General features: G+C 32.8%; 2 protein-coding genes across 6 annotated transcripts in view; one reads left to right on the top strand and one right to left on the bottom strand.

Annotated features, from left to right (window-relative positions):
• The window catches only part of BORA (BORA aurora kinase A activator), a 27,191-nt gene extending 6,224 nt beyond the window's left edge, over window positions 1-20,967 (top strand). The window contains exons 4-12 of one of the 3 annotated variants that reach the window (XM_079138925.1): window positions 459-504; window positions 3,278-3,359; window positions 8,452-8,517; window positions 9,082-9,138; window positions 9,551-9,777; window positions 10,343-10,475; window positions 12,358-12,965; window positions 19,345-19,476; window positions 20,657-20,967. In XM_079138925.1, the coding sequence (XP_078995051.1) occupies window positions 459-504; window positions 3,278-3,359; window positions 8,452-8,517; window positions 9,082-9,138; window positions 9,551-9,777; window positions 10,343-10,475; window positions 12,358-12,965; window positions 19,345-19,476; window positions 20,657-20,722 (1,417 nt within the window). In that variant the 3' untranslated portion in view covers window positions 20,723-20,967. The other 2 variants (XM_079138926.1, XM_079138927.1) reach the window with 2 other exon arrangements.
• DIS3 (DIS3 homolog, exosome endoribonuclease and 3'-5' exoribonuclease) overlaps window positions 20,100-24,123 on the bottom strand; it is a 39,775-nt gene continuing 35,751 nt past the window's right edge. The window contains exons 21-22 of one of the 3 annotated variants that reach the window (XR_013763669.1): window positions 22,632-24,123; window positions 20,110-22,568 (exon numbers count right to left, since the gene is read on the bottom strand). Coding sequence is in view for 2 of the 3 variants with exons in the window: in XM_079138921.1 (XP_078995047.1) it covers window positions 24,040-24,123 (84 nt within the window). In the remaining variant the exon portion in view is untranslated. The other 2 variants (XM_079138921.1, XM_079138920.1) reach the window with 2 other exon arrangements.

Raw genomic sequence — 24,123 nt, 5'->3', positions numbered from 1 at the left:
GTTTCTTTTCTTCTATTTCAGAGTAGAAGTTGATCTAAAATAGACCACTATGATAAACTGACTAGAAAAGGAATTTAAACAATTTTTGGATTTCTGTTAAATGAAATACTTAATTGATTTGTGCTGATTAAAGGGCAAACCTTATTCAAATTACTTTGTTGTTGATAGTGACTGAAATTTATTAATGTAAGTCCTTTAAAAGACTTATTATTATTATTATTATTCCATTTGAACTTTGAATGGAAAAGAGGAAGGTAAGGCTAATAACTAAATGCTGAATTTCAGAATATTTCCATTAACTAAATGTTGTAAGATACCAGTTTTTCTTTTAAAATGAGCCTAACATTTATTTGCCCGTTTTCAATGGAGGGAAATTATTTCTTTGAAAGGTTATTGTTTTAAATGTTCAGTAAGCTTAAGTAATGGCCTGGTTATTTTTCTTCTTTATCTCTGTATAGAATAGATAAAGATGTGGAAGACAAAAGACAAAAAGCCATTGAAGAGGTAACTTACAACTGCTACTGATTAAGCCAGTTAAGGATTGATTCTGCATGTGTGTCACCTTTTTTAGAAAGACTTTCTTCAAATCCTTCACTGTCCCATCTTGCTCCCTACCAAGCCTCCCATTCCCTTACCCCAACCATGTTAAGCATCCTTCTGTGCTCTTGTAAGACCAGTGGTTTTCAGCTATCTCCATAACTCTTAGGACTCAAATATAATTGCAATGACAGCTTAGTGCTTCTCTCCCTACATTTTTTGGCAAATGTGCTTCATCATCTTTTCATTTTCAGGACCTAGCACGATTTGTCTTCCTTGTGCCTTCAGAATATTGATTAGCACAAAATTCAGTTTCAAGTTGAAGTTTATTTAAAGAAAATTGAATATTTTCAGGCCGTCAAAGTCTAGATTGGATTGTCTTTTGTTCTTGTTAATGCTTGGTACTTTTAAGACAGAATATATTCCATGAAATAAAGTGACTACTAAATATAAATGAAAGCATTTTAGTTTTTTTATTTTGGGGGGTTTTTTTTCAGTAAAAGTGTTGAAATAAGTTTTTCACCTTTTGCTTTTTTGTTTGCTGAATTCCTTCTCTTAAGGTGTAAGAGTTATCTATTTAGTTCTTTCCTTAGAAAGTCTTTGTATTGTGGCAATATTTCTGATTTTTTTTCTTTTTTCTCTCTATAGCCTCCTTCCCCCGCCTCTATTCCTTAGCTATATTTGCTCTTCTGCACCCCAGGAGACTGGCTATGGCATGTTCACAGGTCAGGTGGTGAACTGGCCCCTTCTCCACTAATTTTTTCTAGTAGAGGTACTGTCCCCTTGTATTTTAGATTATAGACTATTTTTTAGAAAATAATGTTTACTCCTGCAAAACATTCCTTACCTATAACTCCAAAATTTTCAGTGTGAAAATCACTTAATTCCTCCCTGGCTTAATATTTTTAGACTATTCCTAGTTTTCCAATATTTTGGAAAATATGCTTTTTTTAGAAACCTTGAAGTTCTTTTAAAGAGAAACTCAGATGAAACTTAAGGAAATGTATTTAGAGTGAAAATTAGGGTTAGTATATCAGGCACAAATTAATTTCTTTTTAACATACTTTTGAAAATTGAGTAATTATATGTCCATGGTAAAAACAAAAATTTCAAAAACAATGAAAAATATAGAAAGAAAATTAAAAACTCTTGTTCCCCCATCACACTCTGAAGGCAACGGCTATTAACATTTTTTGTGTATAATGTGAGATTACTTTTATATATATAATAACATATATTGTTTAAATGTTTTAGAGGTTCATCCTTTGCATACTATTTTGCATCTTTCTTTTTTGCTTAGTAATTTTTCTTAAATATTTTTGATAATTAGCTCATATAGATTTTTATGTTCTTTTAATAACAACTTAACAGCCTAGATATTATTGATAGATATTTAAGTTGTGTTCATTGCCTTTGTATTGCAGTGTTGTGCAATATAATTCACAAGCATGATTTATCCCTGTATTTTGTTTACTTGAAATGGATTTGCTAACAAGAGGCTTTGTAAATTTTCATTTTTGGTAAATTTTGCCATATTGCCCTTCTAAAAGGTTGTACCAATTTATACACCTGGCACATTATGATATTGCTTACTTTCTTCTTATCTGCAATACTGATAAAACTTTTTAAAAAATTATACTATGAGAATTTTCTTTAAAATGACATCTTGTTATTTGGATTTGGATTTCTTTAGTTTTTAGCAAACTTATGTATCACTTCATAAGTTTGTAGGTCCTTTATATTTCTTTTTTTCTGTGAATTGTCTATGTTATATTCTCTTTTCCCATTCCCTTTGTTTTTACATATTTTTCTCATAGACTCATAGTTTGTTAAGAAAATCAACTCTTTTCATATGTGTAGTGAAATAAAAACAAAATGTTTCTCCCTAAAATATAGGGAAGGGGAAAATGTTGCATTAGAAATGAAAGAAGAAAGCAGTATATACAAATGTTCTTTCTCAATTTGAGTATACTACCTTGTTGGGAAATGTTTAACAACTGGCCTTCTGGTTGTGGAAGGAGTACAATTTATAGTGATTGCTGCTATTTGTAGTGTAAAAACTCTATGACCAAAGCTAACATGAAGCTACAGATGTAATATCACTGAGTGGGAAAAGTGCAGAGGCATAACATTGCATGTAGGAATTCCACCTTATAGATACAAAGTTGTAATTAACCTCAGGAGCATAGATACTGCAAAATGAAGTAAAACAAATTAGCAAGTGATGACATTTGAATATTTTTAATATAACTTACTTATTTAATTGTAAATTTACATGGTTTTGTTCTTTAATATTGACTTTAATGATAGTTATACAAAATTCCTGAAAATTTAATAATCAGATCTTGAGAACCAGTACTAGCTAGCTCCAGTGTTCATACTGGCTTACTTGTGTACCTTTATCTCCATTGATGTCTTCCCTTTTAATTCTCCCTGTTGTAAACTCCACCCCCCAAAAATATTAGAGTAGAAATTTAAAATATTTTCTCTTGACTAATTTCCTTAGCTTAATTTTCATTTTTCAAATTTAATGGTTGATTTGAAATGTTAAGATTTCTCTTTATGTATACTAAATTTCTTCCATTTCACTTTTGATCATTTGTGTTTTTAAATATTAAAAATTTTAAATTACTGTATATTCAGTATATAACATGATTGATGATTATTTGAAAATGACACAGGTACCTTTTCACATTTTAGGGAGAATTTATGCCTAATTGTTTGACTTTAATTTTCCTAGTTTTTCACTAAAGATGTCATCGTACCCTCTCCTTGGACTGATCATGAAGGGAAACAGCTTTCAGAGTATCATTCCAATAAATGTGAGTGTACTAAAAATCATAAAAATTATAAGATTAAAAAAAAATATTGGGGCTGGGATTGTGGCTCAGTGGTAGAGCACTGGGTTCAATTTTCAGCACCACATATAAATAAATGAATAAAATAAAGGTCTATCAACATCTAAAAATTTTTTTTAAAAAATCTTAAACATCATTAAATATAAAGCAACAAAGTACAGTATTAATATATCTGCTTTGGTAAGGAACTTGCTTAAAGTTAAATTTCCAGATAATAGTATTTAAATCCTTTGAGGATAAGGGTCAAAATTTGATGGACATTTACTAGATCCTTTTTTTGGTTTTAGCTCTACTATTCTGAATTTAATTTTTTTCTCCATGACCATTGTGAATATGTTGTAGAGGATACATACATAGAGATAGTTGATTTGGAACATAGAGTTGAATTGTTAATGACTTTAGCAGTGATATTAAAGATTAATATTTTAAAAAAATTTAAAATTGCTTTGTATTTTGCTAATTTGCTGATTTATTATAAATGAAGAGGAAGGATAGAGTCTGAAATAACCTCTAAGACAGTATATTATAGCTAATTATCTGCAAAATTACAATGGAAATTAAAGGACAAACCAGTGATTGTTCAGATATCTCTTTCTCCTGACTGTGGTTGTCTTATATTTGCCCTCACTACCCTTTGGTGACCAAAGTTCAGCTATCACAGGTGTATATGCATACCTCATTGCCTTGAATTTACCCACTCCCCTATATAGGGTATCTTATTTATGATCTCAGTATAACAGAATATGTTACATTCTTTATCAAAAACATAACAGTGATAAGTAAAATGGATTGAGCACTTTCTCTGGCCAGTGAAAGTGCTTTCAGTATTTCCTTACAATTCATATGACGTAGGTACAATTGTTGGCTCCACTTTATAGGTGAGAGAGCCTCATTTTAGAAAGGTTGGAGCACTTGTCCTTGGTTACAGAGATGATAAAAGTGACAGAATCTGGATTCAAAGCCAGGCATTTCAGATCAGATACTGTATTAGCTACTACAAACTAAAGGTAGTGTGCAGTACTGATGGAGACCTGATTATAAACCTATTACTAAAAACCAGAGGGGTCAAATTATTAATTTCTTTGGACTTTAGTTTTATATTTATAAAGTGAAAAGTTTGGATTAGAGTGTTGTCTAATATCATCCCTCCCAATCCTGACATTCTATGTGCAAGGTGATATTTTAAAAGATACTAATTTTTTCCCCCAAATGTAATGTTGGATTATTTTTAATAGATGAATCAGCCTTCTTATGTGATCTTTTTTGTAATATTTCATATTCTGAGAATTGTATTTTAAAGTGATCTTTGATCATGATTGCATAGTGCAGTGGTTAGCAGAATGGGCTCCTGAGTTAGTGTTATGAGACAATTCTCTATGGATCTCACATTTCTACACATCTTGCAAGGAGTGGTATGGGCAGTTATTGTTCCAAAGTATCTTTTCAAGGATGTTTGTATTTTGATTAACTTTTGAAGACAGAGATAATATGTCCCTCCATAGTAGAGGGTAGGTTTATTTTGCTGTCTAGTATAATATTGAGGATGTTTCTCTCTGGAATAGATTTGCTTATAGCCCATTATAAAAGAATGGGATTTCTTAAACTCAAGGTTCCTCAGCTGTAATGAAAACTTACTGTTAACCTTTCGTTTCTGTAACAAAATATCTGAGATAATCAGCTTATAAAAAGGAAAGATTTCCTTTTGTTCACAGTTTTGGAGATTTAAATCCTTGATTGATTGGCCCTATTGTTTTGGGCCTATTGTGTCACAGTGTATGTCATGGTGGGGCACATGATAAAGGAGATCTGTTCCCCTCATGGCCAGGTATGAAAGAGAGGAAAAAGAGGTCCTACTGTCCCCTTCAAAGGCATACTTCCACTGACTGGAAGACCTTTCATTAGGTCCCAACTCTTAAAAAGTTCCTACTGCCTCCTAACATGTCAAGTTTGGGGACCTAGTCTTTAACACATGGGGACTTTGGACAACATCCCAGATCCAAACTTCAGCATTCATTATATGTGCATCATCCATCTAGACTATTCCATATCATCTCCTTGGGTCAAGGGAAACAGATGTGAATATTAAGCTCATGCTGCCTGCTTTGCTGAGAATAAAGTCCTTTGTCTTTGACTCAGAAGCCTTATATCTTCAGCCAGCATCCATGGAACTTTGATATATTAACTTGTTAGCTTGCAAGTATGGTAGAATCTTAGATCCTGTATAGTTGTTGACATAAAGGTAGTCAGTGGCCACTTGTGAGTGTTTACATTTCATTAAATTTCCCAACCAACACTATTTACATTTTAAGTGCTCAGTAGCTGCACTTGGCTATTGGTGACTATTGGACAGTGCAAATATGAAATATTCCTATGATCACAAAAATATTAGAACTTTTATCTGTTAGAACCTCTATCTGTTAAGGACTCACCATTATATATTTTAGGCTTTGCAAAGCACACATTCTCTGTTACAAGCCCTCACATCTAGTGCTCTACTGTTTGTCATACATAAATGAGTGTTAATGTGTTCCAGTGAGTATGTATTTGTAAAAATAGATGACAGGCCAGATTTGTGCCATAGGTCATAATTTGTTGACCCTTCCTCTAGACTTACATTGTGTGGGTTTTAATTGTCTCCACACTAGCTGTGTGACTTTAGACAAGTTACATAGCTTTTCTCTACTTCAGTTTCTTTTATCTATAAAATAATGATACCTCTAAGCTTATGTGCTTAGCACATGATAAATGCTCACTATTAGTAATCTAATGATGGATAAAGAAAAGGGTGAATGGAGGGAACGTGGTCTTGTTGATAACTGTTAAGCTTATTCTGTTATCTTTTACTGTTACCAATATTTTTATATCAAGGTGCTTTGATGTTTTTACTAAAGGACTTGTGAGAATTATATACACGGGCAGGGAATTTCTGAGTTACAGGATATATAGTTATCCAGTTTTGACTGCACAATGCTTGATTGCTCTCATAGTGTCTACAAGATCTGCAAGATCTGCATGGTCAGTACTGCCTAGGTTTCCTATGTACTGACTTCTCTGCCAATATTTGGCATTACCCAGCTTTTGAATTTTGCCTTATATGTTAAGATGGTCTAAATGATTGTTTTAATTTTCATATATTAGTAATTTTTTTTTTTTTTTTTTTTGTGCTGGGTATCGAACTCAGGGCCTTGTGCTTGCGAGGCAAGCACTCTACCAGCTGAGCTATCTCCCCAGCCCTAATTTTTATATGTTAAATGGCCTATTTTATTTTTTCTCCTGAAAAATGTCTTTTTGTAATTATTTGGTCATATTCCTATTAGAGTTGCTATTCTTTTTCCCCCATTAATTTCTAAGATACCTTGTATTTTATAGTTATATTGGTTTTAAACATTTCAAATATCTTCTCCCATTCTCTTCTAGGTATGTATTTTCTTGATTGCTTGGTTGCATTGAAATTTTTATTTTACTATGATCAAATATATCATTTTTTTTCCCCGCATTTGATTGCGGTCTTAAACTGGTTTAAGCCCTTCTGAGGGAAACACTGAGAGAATACTTGCAGTAGAGTGAAAAGTGTTGTGATAATGTTGCTGTGGGTATCTGGCTTCAGAAGGGCAGAGGAGGCTTGTTGGTAAAAGACAGAATTCAAGTTGACACCATAGTTAGGGATGGTGGAAAAAATGTAGAAAGGAAAGAATATGAGGCAGCACCTAAAGATAAGAGAGATACTTTTTTTTTTTTTTTAAGGTACTCAAGTAAATAATGTTTCATTGGTTTACAGACATGTTAGATAAATAAAGTTTTGAAGTGCTTTGCAAACCATTCATATGTTTGGACTTCATCCTAAAACAATTAAAAAGTTTTAGACAGAGGAAAGTCTTTTTTTTCTTTTTTCTTGAGCACACTAGGCAAATATTCTAACACTGAACTACATCCTACCCCCAGAGGAGAGCCTTGTTTACTTAGAGAAGGTCACACTGCTTAATGAAGAAGGCATCAGGATTCATAATTTTATTTTTTAATTTTATCTTTTTACTCATTGTGATAGTATTTAACAGAGGACTTTAAGTCATTGGCCCGCTCACCTACTCCTCATGTATTTAGAATTGTTAAAACCTAATAATCTTAAACTAGAATCTACTGTGGCCTTTTATTTTAAGCTTTCTGGTTTTTTTTTTAAAGTACTGTTTGTTTTACTTTTATTAGTCATTTTTGACATTGCTGATTTTATCTGGTGATTTTAAAGTTATAAAACTTCAGATTTAAAAATATTTTCACACTAATACTTTTTACTCTTATTGTGAAAGAAACTGAGCATAGTATGTGTGTGTGTGTGTATACACACATACAATGGAATACTATTTATTTACCCCTAAAAAATGAAGGAAATTATGTCATCTGCAACAAAATGAAATCATTCTACAGGACATTTTACTAAGTTAAATAAGTCTGGCATAGAAAAACAAATTCCACTTATAGGTAGAATCTATAAACATAAAACTCTCTGGAAAAAGAATGGTGTGTGGGAGAGTGAGGATATTGGGAAGATAGTGATCAAAGAGCATAAACTTTCAGTTAGCTAGAAGGGCTGAGTTATAGTAAGCTATTGCACAGCAGTGTGACTATAGTTAATAATAATGTGTGCTTCAAAAAGCTAAAAGTGGATTTTTAAATATTATCACCACAATGGAAGAAGTAGGTAAGGTGATAGATATGCAACATAGCCTAATATACTCATTCCATAATGTATGCACACATCAAATAGCATACTGTGCACTGTAAAATATATGATTGTTATTTGTCATTTTTTTAAAAATGAAAAAAGTACTACTTGGTTCCCCTTTAGTTGCTATGGTAATCCTTTTATTTTATCCTTCTATCTCCTCAATGTTAAAGAAGTAACCTAACAGAAACATGCCAAAATATATACTTTTAAATACAGATATTTTATTCTTAAAACATTATAAAAACTCCCCAATATGTAATTTTTTTACTCTGGAAAAGTAACTTAAAGTAAATGAATATAAATGTATAGTTTTCCATTTAAAATGTTTTACAGGCATTAACATAAATAGCGACTCTCCAGTTGGAAGAAAGCTGAGTATTCATTCTGAGAAAAGCAATGGTAAGTATGAACACAATCTGAAAAGAAATATTTTCCATAGTAAGCTACATTTGATTTAAACCCAGTTCATGTAGTTACTCTAGAATTTAGATTATTTGGTTTTTGGAAAAGAGCTATAAAGTCTAAAAAGCTAACTTTTAAAGATAAATGTATTCTAACAGTTGCATCCAGCCATGTTTTGGAAATAGTAATATTGTATTTTTTGTTGTTGTTGTTGTTCAAAGCATGTGATTTGATCCATGCTTTTGGAAAGCATTCCTTTGAAAATTTGTTATGGGAAATCTCCCCAAGTATAGACTGGCTTCCTTTTGAATTCAGTGTGCCAACACCATAGCCAGGAGTTCACTTTTACTCTTAACACATTTTCATCACTGGTAGAAAGTGTGGGGAATCTCTCAAAGTAAGGTTGCATGGTATGTAATAGAATGTGCAAATGGAGAAATTCAGTTTGGCTAGAACATCATGGGGAGATGGTTTATTGGGAAGCACATGCTAAATTGTGTGTCATATACTTTCATTGATTTATCCATGTGTGCACTTATTTATTTATCTGCTTGCTTCCAGCTGCTTGTCAGACATTGCTGTCTCTTCCCGTGGATTTTAATTTAGAAAATATATTAGGTAAATACTGTATTGTTTAAACCTTTAATAAATTAAAACGAAGGTTTTGTTTAGTTGTTGTTTAGTAAATGGGAATACACGCCAAAGCTTCTTTCTAAAGAAGTGGGGAAACTATTCTAAATTTCTTTTTCTTGAACGTAGCGTGCATTAACTTTTATATCATAACAAACTTTACTCTAGGCTAAACTATAAACACCTTGTAGATATTAGTATAATATTAATAGTGAAGCACTCCAAAAAGAAGGAATAATGTAAGATTTTAAGTGTCACATATACAATTAAACTTTGCCCTCTTTTAGAAAAAAAAAATTCAAACCTGCTTCTTGCTGCTTTAAAAAAATCAGGTAACGGAAGTACAATTACTCTTCAAAATGACTAGTTTTATCTTTCATTCTGCTATTGTTAAATATAGGTGACTATTTTAGAGCTGATGAATTTGCAGATCAGTCTCCTGGAAACCTCAGTTCTTCGTCTCTCAGAAGAAAGCTTTTTTTAGATGGGAATGGAAGTATCTCTGACTCCTTACCTTCGGCTTCTCCTGGAAGTCCTCATAGCAGTGCTCAAGCCTCACTTGAGGTGTTTTATTCAATAGATTTATCTCCTGAACAGCATAAGAGCCCTGTGCAGACACCAAGTTCGGTAAGAAGTATACTAATAAGTGGATTGTTGACTTGCAGATATACTTGGATCTAGATGCTCAGATTGCACTCAAAAGGCAAATTTGTCTTCTGGGTATTATGCTTCATGAATTTATAAACCCAATTCATATGTTGTCATTATCTTAGCAATGTTTTTAGTCTGACTTTCCAATTTTGTATTTAGAGGTGTATGGGATGACCAAATTTATCATGAGTTTCAAGGAAGCTCAACATAGGTTATTTACAGAATTATGAAAGATTTTACAATGTAACACAACTGGATTGGCATTAATGGAATAAATTTAAAAATTTTTTCATACTTGCTTGGTGCGAAAGGTGATGGTTTGCTTAAACACAATGCATTTAATTGTTTTGACTAACATTCTATTTCAGAATTTTTCTAGTAGTCTTCTTATCTTTGTTACCAAGAGCCTTTTGTTGGTTCTTGTGAATGATTCCTAGTTTACAAATGTTTTCTGACGATGAAGACAAATAGGATGCAGTATGAGTTGAAAAAAAGAACCTTATAAACATACTCATTTATTATTTATATATTTTTTACATAGGAGCAGTTTTCTTCTAGTCCTATTCAGGCTAATGCAAAAAAATACAGTTTGGGAAGCATAACCAGCCCTTCACCTATTTCTTCACCCACTTTCTCACCAATTGCACTTCAGATAGGAAAGACACCACTCTCAGGTATGTCTCAAAATATGTTAAAATTTTTGTACTCTGAATATTTTTTATTGAAGAGGCTCTTTTATCAGAGCTATAAGTGATCATTCTAATGTGTAGAAACTTTGTTTACAAAAGGAACAATTTATTTTCAAAGATTGGAATTCTCAAAGTTCTACTCTACTATTAAATATAGTTACCTGATTAGCAATATTTATATCACTATAAAAGAAAGGTGGCAATTTGAGAGACAAGTTGTTCTCTATATACCTTCTGATCTGTAGTTTTAGATTTTGGTAACCACATTCATATTTTGTAAAGAGGTATATTTGGATAAGGTTTTTAAACTAAATATAATATATAGAAATTTATGTACTTCTCTGAAAAAAAATGATACCACTTTTTAAAAATTTTACATTTTTAGAAAATCTTTTTATAGTAAATAAAATTGGAAAATTGAAAACTTTTGTTAGTAATTTCTTAATGTAAGAACATGGGTATATATATGAATAAACATGAGTATGTTTATATATGTTGTATATTATTTTTTCACAAAGCATTTTATTATTTCACAAAGCTTTTTATTGTTGCAGATATTATTTTATTTTCTTTTTTCTTGCCTTTTGCCTTTTGCCTCTTGCCTTTTGCCTTTCTTAGGCCAGGCAAGTCATTTATTTTTCTTTCAAAAGCATTGTTTTGAAACATTTTATGCATATATCATTTATTGTTGCTTTTCTTTTGCTTTTTGTTTTGTGGTGCTGGGGATTGAACTCACTGCCTCATTCATGTTAGGCAAACACTTTGCCACTGAATTACACCGCAGTCCCATGTGTCATTTGTTCTTAACCATTGGTAACCATTTAAATTGTTTCTAATTTTTCTTTTTTATAGAACTAATGATTATCCTTGTGTATATATTATGTTGGATATATTTATATTGTTAGCTTAAATTCTCAAGTGAAATTATTTGGTCAAACAGGGGTGAATATTTTAAAACTCTTGATGAATTTTGTTCATTTTCTTTATAAAAGGTTGTACCAGTTGAAATTTCCATCAAAAAATGTCTAGGAAAGTTGTTTTTTTCCATCCAGAAATATTGATATTATTCTTTTTGATGTTCATTATTTGAATACATTTCAAAAAGATATCTTACTGCTTTAATTTTTGTATCTTTGTTCATTAAGAATGTTGAACTTTTCCCAAATGTTTCTTGGCCGTTTGTGTTTTGGGAAAGTATTAGTTCAGTCTCTAGTTATTGATGAATAGTTTTTAATTGTCTAAGCATCTATACTTCTTATTATTTGTTTGGTTGAACACTTTTTATATGTAATTTACCATTGGGAAGATTATTTATGTACTTTCGTCTATTTTTTAATCTTTGATTTTTATTAAGCTAATGAGTTATAAAACATTGAGTTTTAAAGCATTTTTACTATTTTGATTGTCATTAGGCTTTTTATTGTTGCAAATATTATTTTCTTTTTTTGCCTTTTGATATTGGTTATGGTATTTTGTATAAAAGCAAATACATTTTTATATATTTAATTTACTAGGTGTGTGTGTTACATTGTTTCTCTCAATGGATTTACTAGGGATCTACTTGAGATGTGTAGGGGTGGTATTATGAATAATTTTGGTATAATAGTGATATGTTCATGGAGAATAATTTTCAGGAAGTAAAATATTGTAAAATAGGGAAAAAGGCAGAGAAACTATTTTTGAGTCTTATCCTGCTTATTGAGACACATTTACGTGTGTTATTAGTTTTAACACTAAAATTTCGCCTTAGTACAACAGAACTCATACAGTAATCCAATTTTTCTGGCACGAAACATGATTAACATTTAGTAATGTTTTTCCAAAAGTTTTCATGTTTTTCTGATGTGATTTTCTTTTAATCTTTTAGATCAAAAGAAGTTTACTTTTCATTCTCCTGATGCTTCATCTGGAACAAATTCTAATGGAATTACTAATCCATGCATCAGAAGTCCTTATATAGATGGCTGCTCACCAATTAAAAATTGGTCTCCTATGAGACTTGAGATGTGTAGAGGTGGTTCTCAGTATCGGACCTCACTGATTAGGATACCTTTTACTCTTGAGACTCACAGTGAAGATGAAGAAGATAATGATAATGTTCCTTCCACAGAAGTCTCATCTCCCATCATTGATGCTGCAGAAATACACCTTCAGCAATTGAATAGTGACAGTTCTACACGTGGCACACATTTAGTTGTGACTGCCATGTCCATTACACAAAATCAGTCCAGTGTTTCTGAGAAGGAATTAGCACTGTTGCAGGACGTTGGAAGTGAGGAGAATGACACTGTGGATATGGTTGATCCTGTAGAGACAGTAGATGAGAACACTTGGATTAAGGAGCCAGTTGATAATGGGAGTTTGCCTATGACTGATTTTGTGAGTGGAATTGCCTTTAGTATTGAACACTCTCAAATGTGTATGTCACCTCTTGCAGAAAGCAGTGTTCTCCCTTGTGAAAACAGTAACATTCAGGTAAGATATTTTAATATTCTATTGTCCTTCATTTACTCCCTTGGTGGTCTTTATCCTTTTTTCCCAAGTTTATAGTGTGAGAAAGCTAATGGGTTAAATGTGAGGACTGTAGCATTTTATACTTAGAAAAAAAATCAGTGCCAAGTGATATCAGGAGGATTAGTTTCTTTTTATTAGAGCTAATTATGCATATCATAGTACATAATTCAGTATGCATTATTATGTGTGTTTCCTATTGGAGTAAGAAAAGATGAGAGCAGAAAAGGAATCAAGCTGCTTTGTGTTTGTAGACTACTAGAGTAAGGCAACCTCTCAGGATTCATCTTTCATGTGAATTTAATGCCAAATTAATGCAATTTCTGGTATAATATTCATGTTCTAAAAATACATAGTGTTTTTTTCTTTAAGTGATTATAGGAGCAAACAGTTTAGAGCATTTTTATGTATAACTTTTTGTAGTTTTTTAAAATGTGATTTATAGCCCACATTTTTCATATAATTGTACACCTCCAATTTTCCAGTATCTGGCAATAGGTAATCCTCATTTATTTGACAGATGTATATATTTCATCCAAAGTATACTTATTTTTGAAAGACATTTGTTCCATTAATTGCATTACTCTGTAATTTTGCAGAGAATATTAAACGATCTTCAAAATAGTCACAAGGACAAATCTTGTCTACCATTTCTTTGTAACCACATCTAACACTTACATAGTCCTTGGTATGTGCCCAACACTACTTTGAATCCATTATGTGTGTTAATGCAGTTAATCTGCACTATAATCTTGTGAAGTAGATGTATTAATACCCCCATTTTACAGATGAGAAAACTGAAAGTAAGAGAGGTTAAGTAAATTTCCTAAAATTTTATAATTAGTAAGTGGTAGAACCAAGATTTGATCCTAACAGCCTGGATTTAGAGTCCATGTTCTTTAATCCAAGTTTATACTGATTCACAATGGTAGATAGTTTTATGTCATATTTCAATGTGCAAGCACTCTTCTAACTTCTTTATATGTATTAATTCATGTAGTTGACACAATAACTCCATAATGCTTTAGTGTTGTCAGTTTTGGCATGCTGAAGTTGAAAACATATGGACAAATTCTAAATGATTTAAAAATAAATATAATCTTTTGCTCATATTTTTATGCCTATGTTGCCTCTCCTGACCTCTAGGTTCCTTACTCAAAAAAGATTACACTAGAATCACTTTTACATATTTTAGATTCTAAAGTTGGTTTCATAAGTAGAAAAAGATATAAACTTAGCCTTAAAGGTATTATTAACTTTTAGTTCCCTCTTCCATTTTTCCCCCTTTCTTTGTTGGCAGAGCATTTATAGAGGAGTTACAAAATGCCCATGTTGAAATGTACCTTAATAAGCATCTAATTCAATTACCCAGTGGCAGCTTATATTCTTCTCTAATTGTAGTCACTACCAAATTGTTGCCTAATTTATGCTTGAGTACCTACAGGGATATTCTATATCATTTCCAAACTTTTCTCACCCTATAGACCACTTCTTATGTTGAACTAAAATGTTCTGTCTGTGATATCAACCAAGTAGTCTCAATTTTATCCTTTGGGTCCTATCATAATGCCTACCTTTTGCGGAGATTTTTGCAATTAAAACAGTTTTCATCTATTGTTGTTTTTCTACCACAGAGGTAGTTTTCAAGCAAAAACAAAACATGTTTTTCCAGAGCCTTTTGACCTACTTCCCTGTGGATTGACTGACTTATGTGCATATGTCAGCTGTCATTCTGGGAATTCCCTTAACTTCCCCCCGTGTTCTGTAGCTTCCTGTTTTGTGCAGCCCATTCTTCTTTTTTCTGATTTACTTCTCATTTTGTTGGAATACATTTTCTGGTAGCTGTCTAAGGAAGAGGACATTTTTTAAGACATTGCCTATCTACTGATGTGTTCATTCTTCCCTTACATTTAAGTTTAGAAATAATTGCCCTTTAGAGTTTGAAAGCACTGTGCTAGTGAGAGATCTATTCAATGCTTAATATTCTGCAGATATCTTTTTCCCCCTGTCTGGACCTGTGTAGGTAAAGCAGTGTTCTGAAATTTCAGTGATTTTGTTTAGTGCGGGTTTCTTTTCATCTACTCTGCTATCACTCAGAATGCCCTTATGGACTGTGAACTTATGATCTTTTCTTGAGAAATAGCTTAGCTTTTTCTCTCATTTTCACTATTCTCTCTGGAACTCCTTTTGATTTTCCAGTTTAAAAAAAAACTTTTGACTATATTTTTATCACTTTTTATTCTTATTTGTACATCTTTAATTTATAAATTTTTTTCTTATTTTCTTTTAGAATCTATGATATGGCAACCAAGGCATTGCATAGTTTGGCATTTGTCTTATTTTCTACCTTTGTTTCCCCTTGTTTTCTTTGTTTCAGTCCCACTGGCTTTTCAGAATTATGAATAACCATGTTCCTTTCTTTGAAAGGGCCTTTATGCATCCCATGAAGAATTTCTTTCTATCTCATTTACCTTTACCTAGTTAACTTTTTATTTTTCGGTTGACGACTTCTTGGTCACTTCCTCAGAAAAAACTTCCTTAATCACAGTGACCACACTAGTCCTCATTATATGTTTTTATAATATCATGTCCAATTTTTCATTCTTCCCATTTATACCATTAATTTAATAATTGTATATATTTTTATCCCTAGTGCTTATACCAAAACTTGGCACATAATAGCCACACATTAAATATTTGTGTAATGAAAACAGGATGAATGTGTAGACAAGTTCAGCCAGAGGGGCTGTATAATGAGAACAGCAGTGAACTAAGATTTGGAGCCTGAGGAAAAATTGAGCAGTTGGATAAAGGAAACAAATCCCCTGAAGTAGTCCAAGAATGAACCAGCGTAAGAGAAGAAAGGGACACAATTAAAGTATAGTGTAATGGAGCATCTTGAACAGGAAAGAATGTCAAAACAAGAGCCTTGGATAGTGGTTGCTAGAATAATAACAAAAGAACTAATAATTGAACAGCCTTAAGGTGGGAAGGTGAAAAGTGAATAGAAGGAATGTTTAAGAAGGTGAAGAAATGAAATCATGTGTGTAGATAACTCTTTGAAAAGACTTACTTTTTAATGGAAAGAAATGATAGAGGCAATCATCAAAGTTCACGATTTTGGCTCTGGGCACAGTGCATACCTGTAATCCCAGCTATTGGGGTGGCTGAGACCAAAGGATCACAAGCTTGGAGGCCATCCAGGGCAACGTAGTGAGACTCTGTCTCATAATAAAATTGAAATGGGGCAGAGGCTGCTGGTAAAGTTCCCCTGAGTTCAATCCCCTGTACTGCCAAAAAAAAAAAGAAGAAGTCCAACATCTTTTTGTAGTTTGGTTTTTCACTTTGTTTTTACTTTAGAGGGGAGAAGCAGAATATTTAAATATAAGAAAAAGAGATGTTTTAAAACTAGGAATTTGGCAGGAATTATTAATAATAGGTATCAGTTATGTGCCCCCTTTTCAAGTACCAGAGACCCTGCCCAGTGTTTTACAGTCAGAATTCAAACCTCATGATACTTTACCGATGCAATATCCTAATATGTAGAATGGTAATCCATTTTATAGATGAGGGAACTGGGGCATGCAAGATGGGATAGAATCTAGAACCCTGGTAGGTTTGGCAGAGGTAATCCTACTTTTATCAGACGGCAGAGATTGGGATGGGCATGGGTGAGAGTGTTTGTAGTTTGGGGGCTAGCATAGCATTAAAGAATATGGGCTTGGAAAAACATGGCAGATTTCAGTTATAGTGCCCTGCTCTGTTAGCTTTATGAATTTCAGAAAGTGACAACTTTTTAAAATTTACTACCTCTTCTTTAAATTGAGGAATAGGATTATAGGATAATAGCATGATTTGTGGTTACATAATGTGACTGAATAGTGCCTGATAGGAGGTAACGGGAGACAAGATCCTCTGAATGGTCACAAGCAAGGAGAGCCCATAGTGATGAACTGCTGAGCCACATTTCAAGAAATGTGATTGTAAAGCACAACTGTTGGCAACTGTGAAGTATTATGTAAAGGTTTTTAATGCTTATGATTTATGTAATAGAAAAACAGATTTTAGGAGCAAGTGAAAGTAGGATGATTGACAACAGATAGAAATTTAAAAGTACCCTAAGAATATGCACTTTTCACACATAGCTAAATTTGAATTAGTGTTTTCTTATTTCCAGGCTTTGGGATCTTAAGGCAGGATCCATTTGACAGTGCATATACCATAACTTTTTCACATTTTTAGTACTTCATTCTTCTCAGCTATAAAGTGGTACTAATGCCCATCTTGATGCCTATGGAAATAACAAGATGACCTGTGTAGTCTGGTTAGTAGTACACAGTAGGCATTGACATTGGTAGTGGTTCTATATGAGAGTTCTGAGGTCAGCCACCATTTGAGTGGGACTCTCATTGATCCTGCTCTTCCTATAGAATGTGACACACTCCCCTTGTGCCTTATTTCCTCATACACTATCGAGTAACTTTTCCCTTGACCAATTCATTTATGTATTAGTATTGAGTTATGAGCCAGTTATTTGGAAGTGATGAATATTAGAACAAAGAGTTATTGGCAGATTCTCTGGAAGCAATCTGATATTTACATTTTTTATCAAATATCTATTGAATGTTAGCAGAACCAGGTGTTTCCCTTGAGATATAATGTTAGATTCTGTTTTACAGACTTGTTGTAATGAAACATGACTCCCAGTAGTGAGCAAATATGCATCCATCCCTGAAAACTAGAACATTTTTCTTAGGATTATAAGTGGTAGAAGGTTACTTTCTAGGCTATTGTAAATGTTCAGAAGGATAACAAAAGTACATTGTCATCCTTCTGCCCCTAATTTGCAAAGCAGGGTTAAGTACTATATGAATTCCTTTTTGGGGTTATTTTGTGTGTTGTTTGGTGCTCAGCATTATGCAAGTAAATGGAGTGTTGTGAATAGAACCTGAGCTTTGGAGCCTCAGATCTTACTACTTCATTACTTCTAATATTGTGAAAATTAAACTAGGATCTTTAACTTTCTCATCTGTAAAGGGATGTTGAAAAGAAATAAAAATAGTATTACATAAGAGTACCATGTTAGACCTGGAATCTTTCTTCAGTAAATGTGTTTCATAAACAGTAGTCCCTCTTATCAGCAGTTTTCCTTTCCATGGTTTCGCTTACCCATAGTCCAGAAATATTAAATGGAAAATTAAAGAAATAAACAATTCATGTTTTAAATTGCATGGCATTCTGAATAGCATGATGACACAAACTTCACATTGTCCCTCATCACCCTGCCCAGGATGTCAGTCATCCTTTTCTCTGGCATGTCCACACTATAAAATACCATTAGTCACTTAGTAGTCATCTCAGGTATCAGATTGATCCTCATGATATTGAAGTGTGTCCTATTCTTATTTTAGTTAATAATGACCCCAAAGTGTGAATAGTGATGATGGCAATTTAGATATGCAAAAGAAAAGCCATAAAGTACTTCCTTGAAGTGAAAAGGAGATAGTACAGTAAGATTTTTGTTATGTACAAGATCTTTTGAGATCATATTCACTTAACTTTTAATGTTGTAATTATTCTATTAATTTCTTATTGTGCCTAACAAACTAAACCTTAGTTATGTACTTGTAGTACCAAAAACATTATATACATGGGATTTGGTACTATCCAGTTTTAGGCATTCACTGAGGATCTTGGATATCCCCCAGATAAAAGGGGATTACTGTATGTACCAAATTAGAGTTTGCTAGAATCTTTATCTTTTGCTCTTCTGGGCCAGAACAGTGTATCTCATAATACAACATTTTTTATTAACATGAAAAATTGAACATGTAGAGCCATTACATGTGATATGATGAACAGTTGCATGAGTATAATGTAAACCACTTTTTAAAAGAAATGTGTATTATTTTGAATACCCTTAAAAGTGACATTCCTTTTAGGTATTCCTTTTAGGCACCTAAACCATTTAAAGACAAGCTTGGAAAGCAATGTTGATTGTAATTCTCATTTTCATTTACTGGATATGATCACAAAGTAACAGTAAAGCATGTTTTTGGTGGCTTATTCACTGATTCTAAAGGAAATTACAAGGTAGATTTCACTGGAAATAAAGTACTACTCTGAAAAACAGTTCTGTGTAGACTACATTTGATGTTTATGTATTTTAAAAGTTTTGTTCTTTGGTCAACAGTAAATATTGTTCACATGTAGTGAATTACAATATATAGTAACTCACTTAGCTTTTAAGTTCTTCAAAGTAAGTTTTATGTAAATTAGATAAGTGAATTAAGAGTTTGCATATTTATTCTTAGGTGTATTCTTTTTCTCTCATTCCTGTCAGATGGATAGTGGTTATAATACACAGACTTGTGGAAGCAACATTATGGATACCATTGGAACAGAAAGTTACTGCAAAGAAAGTGATGCTCAAACCTTTGAAGTCGAGAATAAATCTCAAGTTTTTAATACAAAGGTATGGAGAAAATACATATGGTTGTAAGCTTATTATGGCTATAGGCTGGAAATATTAGCTGTGACTTTTCAACCTCTTTTCCTCCATTCTGTTTAAAGTTAATTACCATCTATGTCCCCATCCTGTCCATTCATTTAATAACAGTGGCAGAAAGTGGTTTTTAAATCTAAATGTTTCAATTTAACTTTCCCCATTATGAAGAGTGTAAGAGAAGAGTATGTAGAAGAGGCAGAACTAGCTCTACTTTAGAACAAGTGAAGTCAGCTCCTTAAAATTAAAGTAGAAGAGGCATAAGATTTTGCCTCCAATGTTGATTTTGCTATCTTTGAAAGACTCTCAAACTAAACAATAGAATTTATCAGAGGGGGAGATAGGACAATTGAGAGATTGCATATCAGGTTACAAACACCTAAGGGCTATTTTCTTAAAAGAAATGTTAAAGATTTGTTTGTTCTGATTATTTTTTTTTATTTTAGATGCGATAAAGTGTTTGTATGAAGGTGGTATACTTTGTTTTTTTTTTTTTTTTTTTTTTTAAAACCCAGGGTTACTTAACCACTGAGGCACATCCCCAGCCCTTTTAAAAATATTTTATTAGAGATAGGGCCTCGCTAAGTTACTGAGACCAGCTTTGAACTTGTGATCCTCCTGCCTCAGCCAGAGCCACTGGGATTACAGGTGTGCACTACCACACCCGGCTAACTGGGCTTTCTTGATATGGTAGTTTTAATTATATATTCATACTTGAAACCAATCATAATTGGCTGACAGGACAATCTATTTTTATATGCCAGTTTATTACAATGCAGTATTAGCATTAGCAATGAACAACTACCCCAACTCTTCAAATGGAATTTAACAGAAAGGCCACCTTACTTTTCTTTTTGTTATTCTGTTATAGTGTCAGAGTAAGTTTCTTCTAAGATTTCAGTTGAACAAAGTTGATTATGATAAATCCATCCAATTTAGGAGCTATAATTGTAGTTATTCACCTCAACGCAAGCAGGCATAAAGATACAGAAGGGGTTAATTTTGATACAGAATGTTGATTTGTCAAAGCACATGTTTACTGTCCCTTTCTGCTAAGGAAATTTGCATTTGGCTTTTAAGAACAGTTCACTTAATAGTTGCATCCTTGAATGATCCTATTTAAACTGAAAACAGGTATTTTCTTTCACAGGAAGACCACACAACACAGAGGTGTTGGATGAAAGCAGCAACTCCGTCTCAGTACAGCAGTATATAAAACACCTCTGTCAGAACCAAAGATTGTTGCTGAATAGCTCCTTGTGTATTTTTATGCACAGGATCAATAATGTGATGGTGATTGGGGAAAAACTGCTTCAAGTAACATTGCTTTTTTTCCTTTCCCTCCATAATGTGAAAAATCAAGGGCTTAATTTAGTGACATAGGAACAACAGAAAAACGCCTAGAACTTCAAGTTGCTGAATTACAAGTTTATTTTTTGTCAATAAATATTTTTGTACTCATCCTGAGTGATGTGTTTAACAATAAAAAATTGTGACAGAGCTGATGACTTGTTCCTATCCTACAGGGTCAACAAACTACTTAAGCCTTATTGACAGCACTAAATTTAGCAGTCATTCAAGATCATGGGACAAATGTTTAAATTGAAGGCACTCTATATTTTTATATAAAAACTTGTGAACACAAATGAGTTTCAGTTACCATCTAGCTGTATAAAATCTTTAGATATAAAGCTTATTGAAGAAGTAAAAGGAAGTTAAATATTGAGTTTTCCTAAATTTTTTATTCTTGAACTGTTTGTTCATTTCTGTGGGGAAGATTCTTAAATCCAATGGCAGCCATTCTAAAACCTTTAAAAAAAAATGTAACTATTGGGAAGGTAGTACTAACAGCATCACAACGTATGTATTGCACTGTCGGGGGCGGGGGGTAAATATACCACCATTCTTAGGGCAAGAACACCCTCTCCAGTTCAAGCTTGGCTAAGGAAAGGATTAGAGCATGGGAGAATCAGAGAAACACTACAATTGGGGGACAGTGGAATTGTTTCACTTAGAATTATGAAGTTTAAAGTTAGCTAAGTATGTCAGTTAATTATAGCTATTTTTAAAAAAATATTCATTTTGGGAACAGATGGGCTTATGTTTATTAATCTTTTGAGAATGTATATTTGTATTTACTAATCATCATTAAAAAACTATCTCATTCAAAAGAGAATAATTATTCATAAGTGGCCCTAAGAAATACGTATATTATTATTGCATCATTTTCTTCCTTATTCTACAAGAGTACTCCATAAAGTGTCAGCATATTGCTAACCTGTAAAGAAAAATTTCCTTCTTATGTCCTGGTTCATAGTCTTCAACATACTAACTGTGAATGCCCATCAAAGCATGAGGCCCACAGTTACAAGATATTGCATTGGGAAGTTGAGTCTAATCACACAGGCTTTAGATTCAATATAAATTTATCTAACAACAACTGCTATACATAAAGAGTTCTGGGCCTTCAGTAGGAGCCTCCCTGGCTACTGTTTTTTAATAGTACAAATCAAGAAACAAAGAGCAAAATAGTGATTATAACCTAGATCAAATCCCTGTCATTACTTGATATAGGTAGACCATGAAGCTCAACTTTTTCATTTGTTAAATGGGGACAGTAGTCCTGTCTCAGAGCTTTTTGAATTTTAAGTGAAATACTGTCATTGCCTCAGATATCAGTGCAACACTGGTCCAGAACCCTCTGTGGATATGAAAATCCATGTATGCTCATGTCTCATAAAATGGCAGTCCACATATAACCCATATACATTGTCCCACATATTTCAGATCATATCTAGATTACTTATAATATCTAATACTGTGTAAATAGTTGTTTTATTGTTATTCTATGGGGAATAATGACAAGAAAAAAGTCTCTAGTGTTCAATACAGATAGTTTATTTTCCCTAAATATTCAACCTGCAGACGTGGAACCCAGATGAAGGCTAACTCTATTCCTTAAAAGCGCCTTAGCATATGTGCCACTAGAGAGACCTTACGAAAAAATAAGCTTTCTGATTATCTTTTGAGCCTAATGCATGAATTAGGCATAAGAAAACAAACTTGAAAAGATAACATATATGTCAGTTATAGCCCTATTCAAAGAAGGCCCCCTTTTGCTCCACTGAAGGTAAACTGTGGCCTGCAGGCAATTTTAAATGGTTGGAGGATGGAAATTAATGAATATGCTTTGTGACACATAAAATTCTATGAAACTAAAGTTTCTGTGTCCATAAGCAAGGCTTTGTTGTAAAACGGTTGTGCTTATTTGTTCACCTATTGTCTATAGCTGCATATGTACTTTAATAGCAGCCAAGTTGAGTGCCACAGTTGTAGTTATAAACCAACAAAGTCTAAAATGTTCTGCCCTAAGTGACCCATTTACTTAAAACACTTCAAGGCTGACTTCCTTCAACTAACTGAAACAAATTCTACCCCAGTGAATTGAAAATTTCCTCAGTAACAGGAAACTGAAAAGATCATTCCACAGTTACCGAGTGCATACATGATTGTAAATATTGTATTATACCCAATTGATTGACCTGATTTATTTGCCAGTCTTTTCAATGAAATGCAGATTCCTTGAAGGCAGAGTTTACATGACTGGTGATGAACCTGGTACACCATTAGTGCTTAAGAAATGGCATAAGCAAAGTAAACTGCTTTAAGGCAACCCTTTCCCAAAATATTCTTAAAAACACCAGTTTAGTCATTAACGGTCTGTGGTTAACAAGGGAAGTAATTAATGTGGCACACCAAATAATACAATCTATTTTATTCCTTTTAATGTTCTTAATACAAGCTCCCTCCTATATAATCTGATACAGATGCAATTTAAAAGCCATTGTTCTTTATAAGCAGATGTAGACATCTGAAGTATCACTTCTGACCTCAAATGACTTATTCTGGGGAGACACTGGAGCTGAAGGTCAAGGATAATGAGCACATATTACCTGGCAACAGAAAACTATTTTCCTAATCAGGTTAAAATGTCCTGTTTCTTGTCTTCCTACCAATTCCCAAACATTCATAGCTGTTCAAGGACCATGAAAATAAAATGCAGGAGGCTTTTTAACACAGTAAGGGAACACTTAAGGTAAATTAGGTAAATTAAAATGGCAAAAGAGATTCCATATCAAACACTGACAGCTTTCAAGACTTAGTAAGGATTGGTCTTTGCTTCTAAAACCAATATTAAATAATCAAAGTACTTATGCAAAATTAATCTGCTCTTCAATGAGCAGATGACTGCTCAATTTAAATGATCTTTACAGATCCCTGAAGTTGCTATCCTGTCACTATTTAAGTGATGGATATGCAATTGAATTTTTCTGCATAAATAGTTCTGTTCAATCTAGAAATGAAGAAGTATAAGACAGACACAGTCAACAGTTCAATAAAAATGCAAATTTCTAAAATTATTAAAATGTACGTAAAGGTAACAAACTATCACACACTTAGGTTTAGAAGTAGTCTTTTTTTTTTTTTGAGGAAACCCGTTTTTGATGGGCTTTTTTTGTTGAATGAATGTAGCTATTTTTCAAATTTCCTCTTCTTTCTCCCTGGTTCATTAAGGTCTGCATTTGAAGGCTCAATAGGAATGCTTATTCCAGGTAT

This window comes from Sciurus vulgaris (genome assembly GCF_902686455.1).
Source record: "Sciurus vulgaris genome assembly, chromosome: 4".
NCBI classification, from domain to species: Eukaryota; Metazoa; Chordata; class Mammalia; order Rodentia; family Sciuridae; genus Sciurus; species Sciurus vulgaris.
Note: the sequence above shows the minus strand (reverse complement) of the source record. Positions and strands in the feature narration are given on the sequence as shown.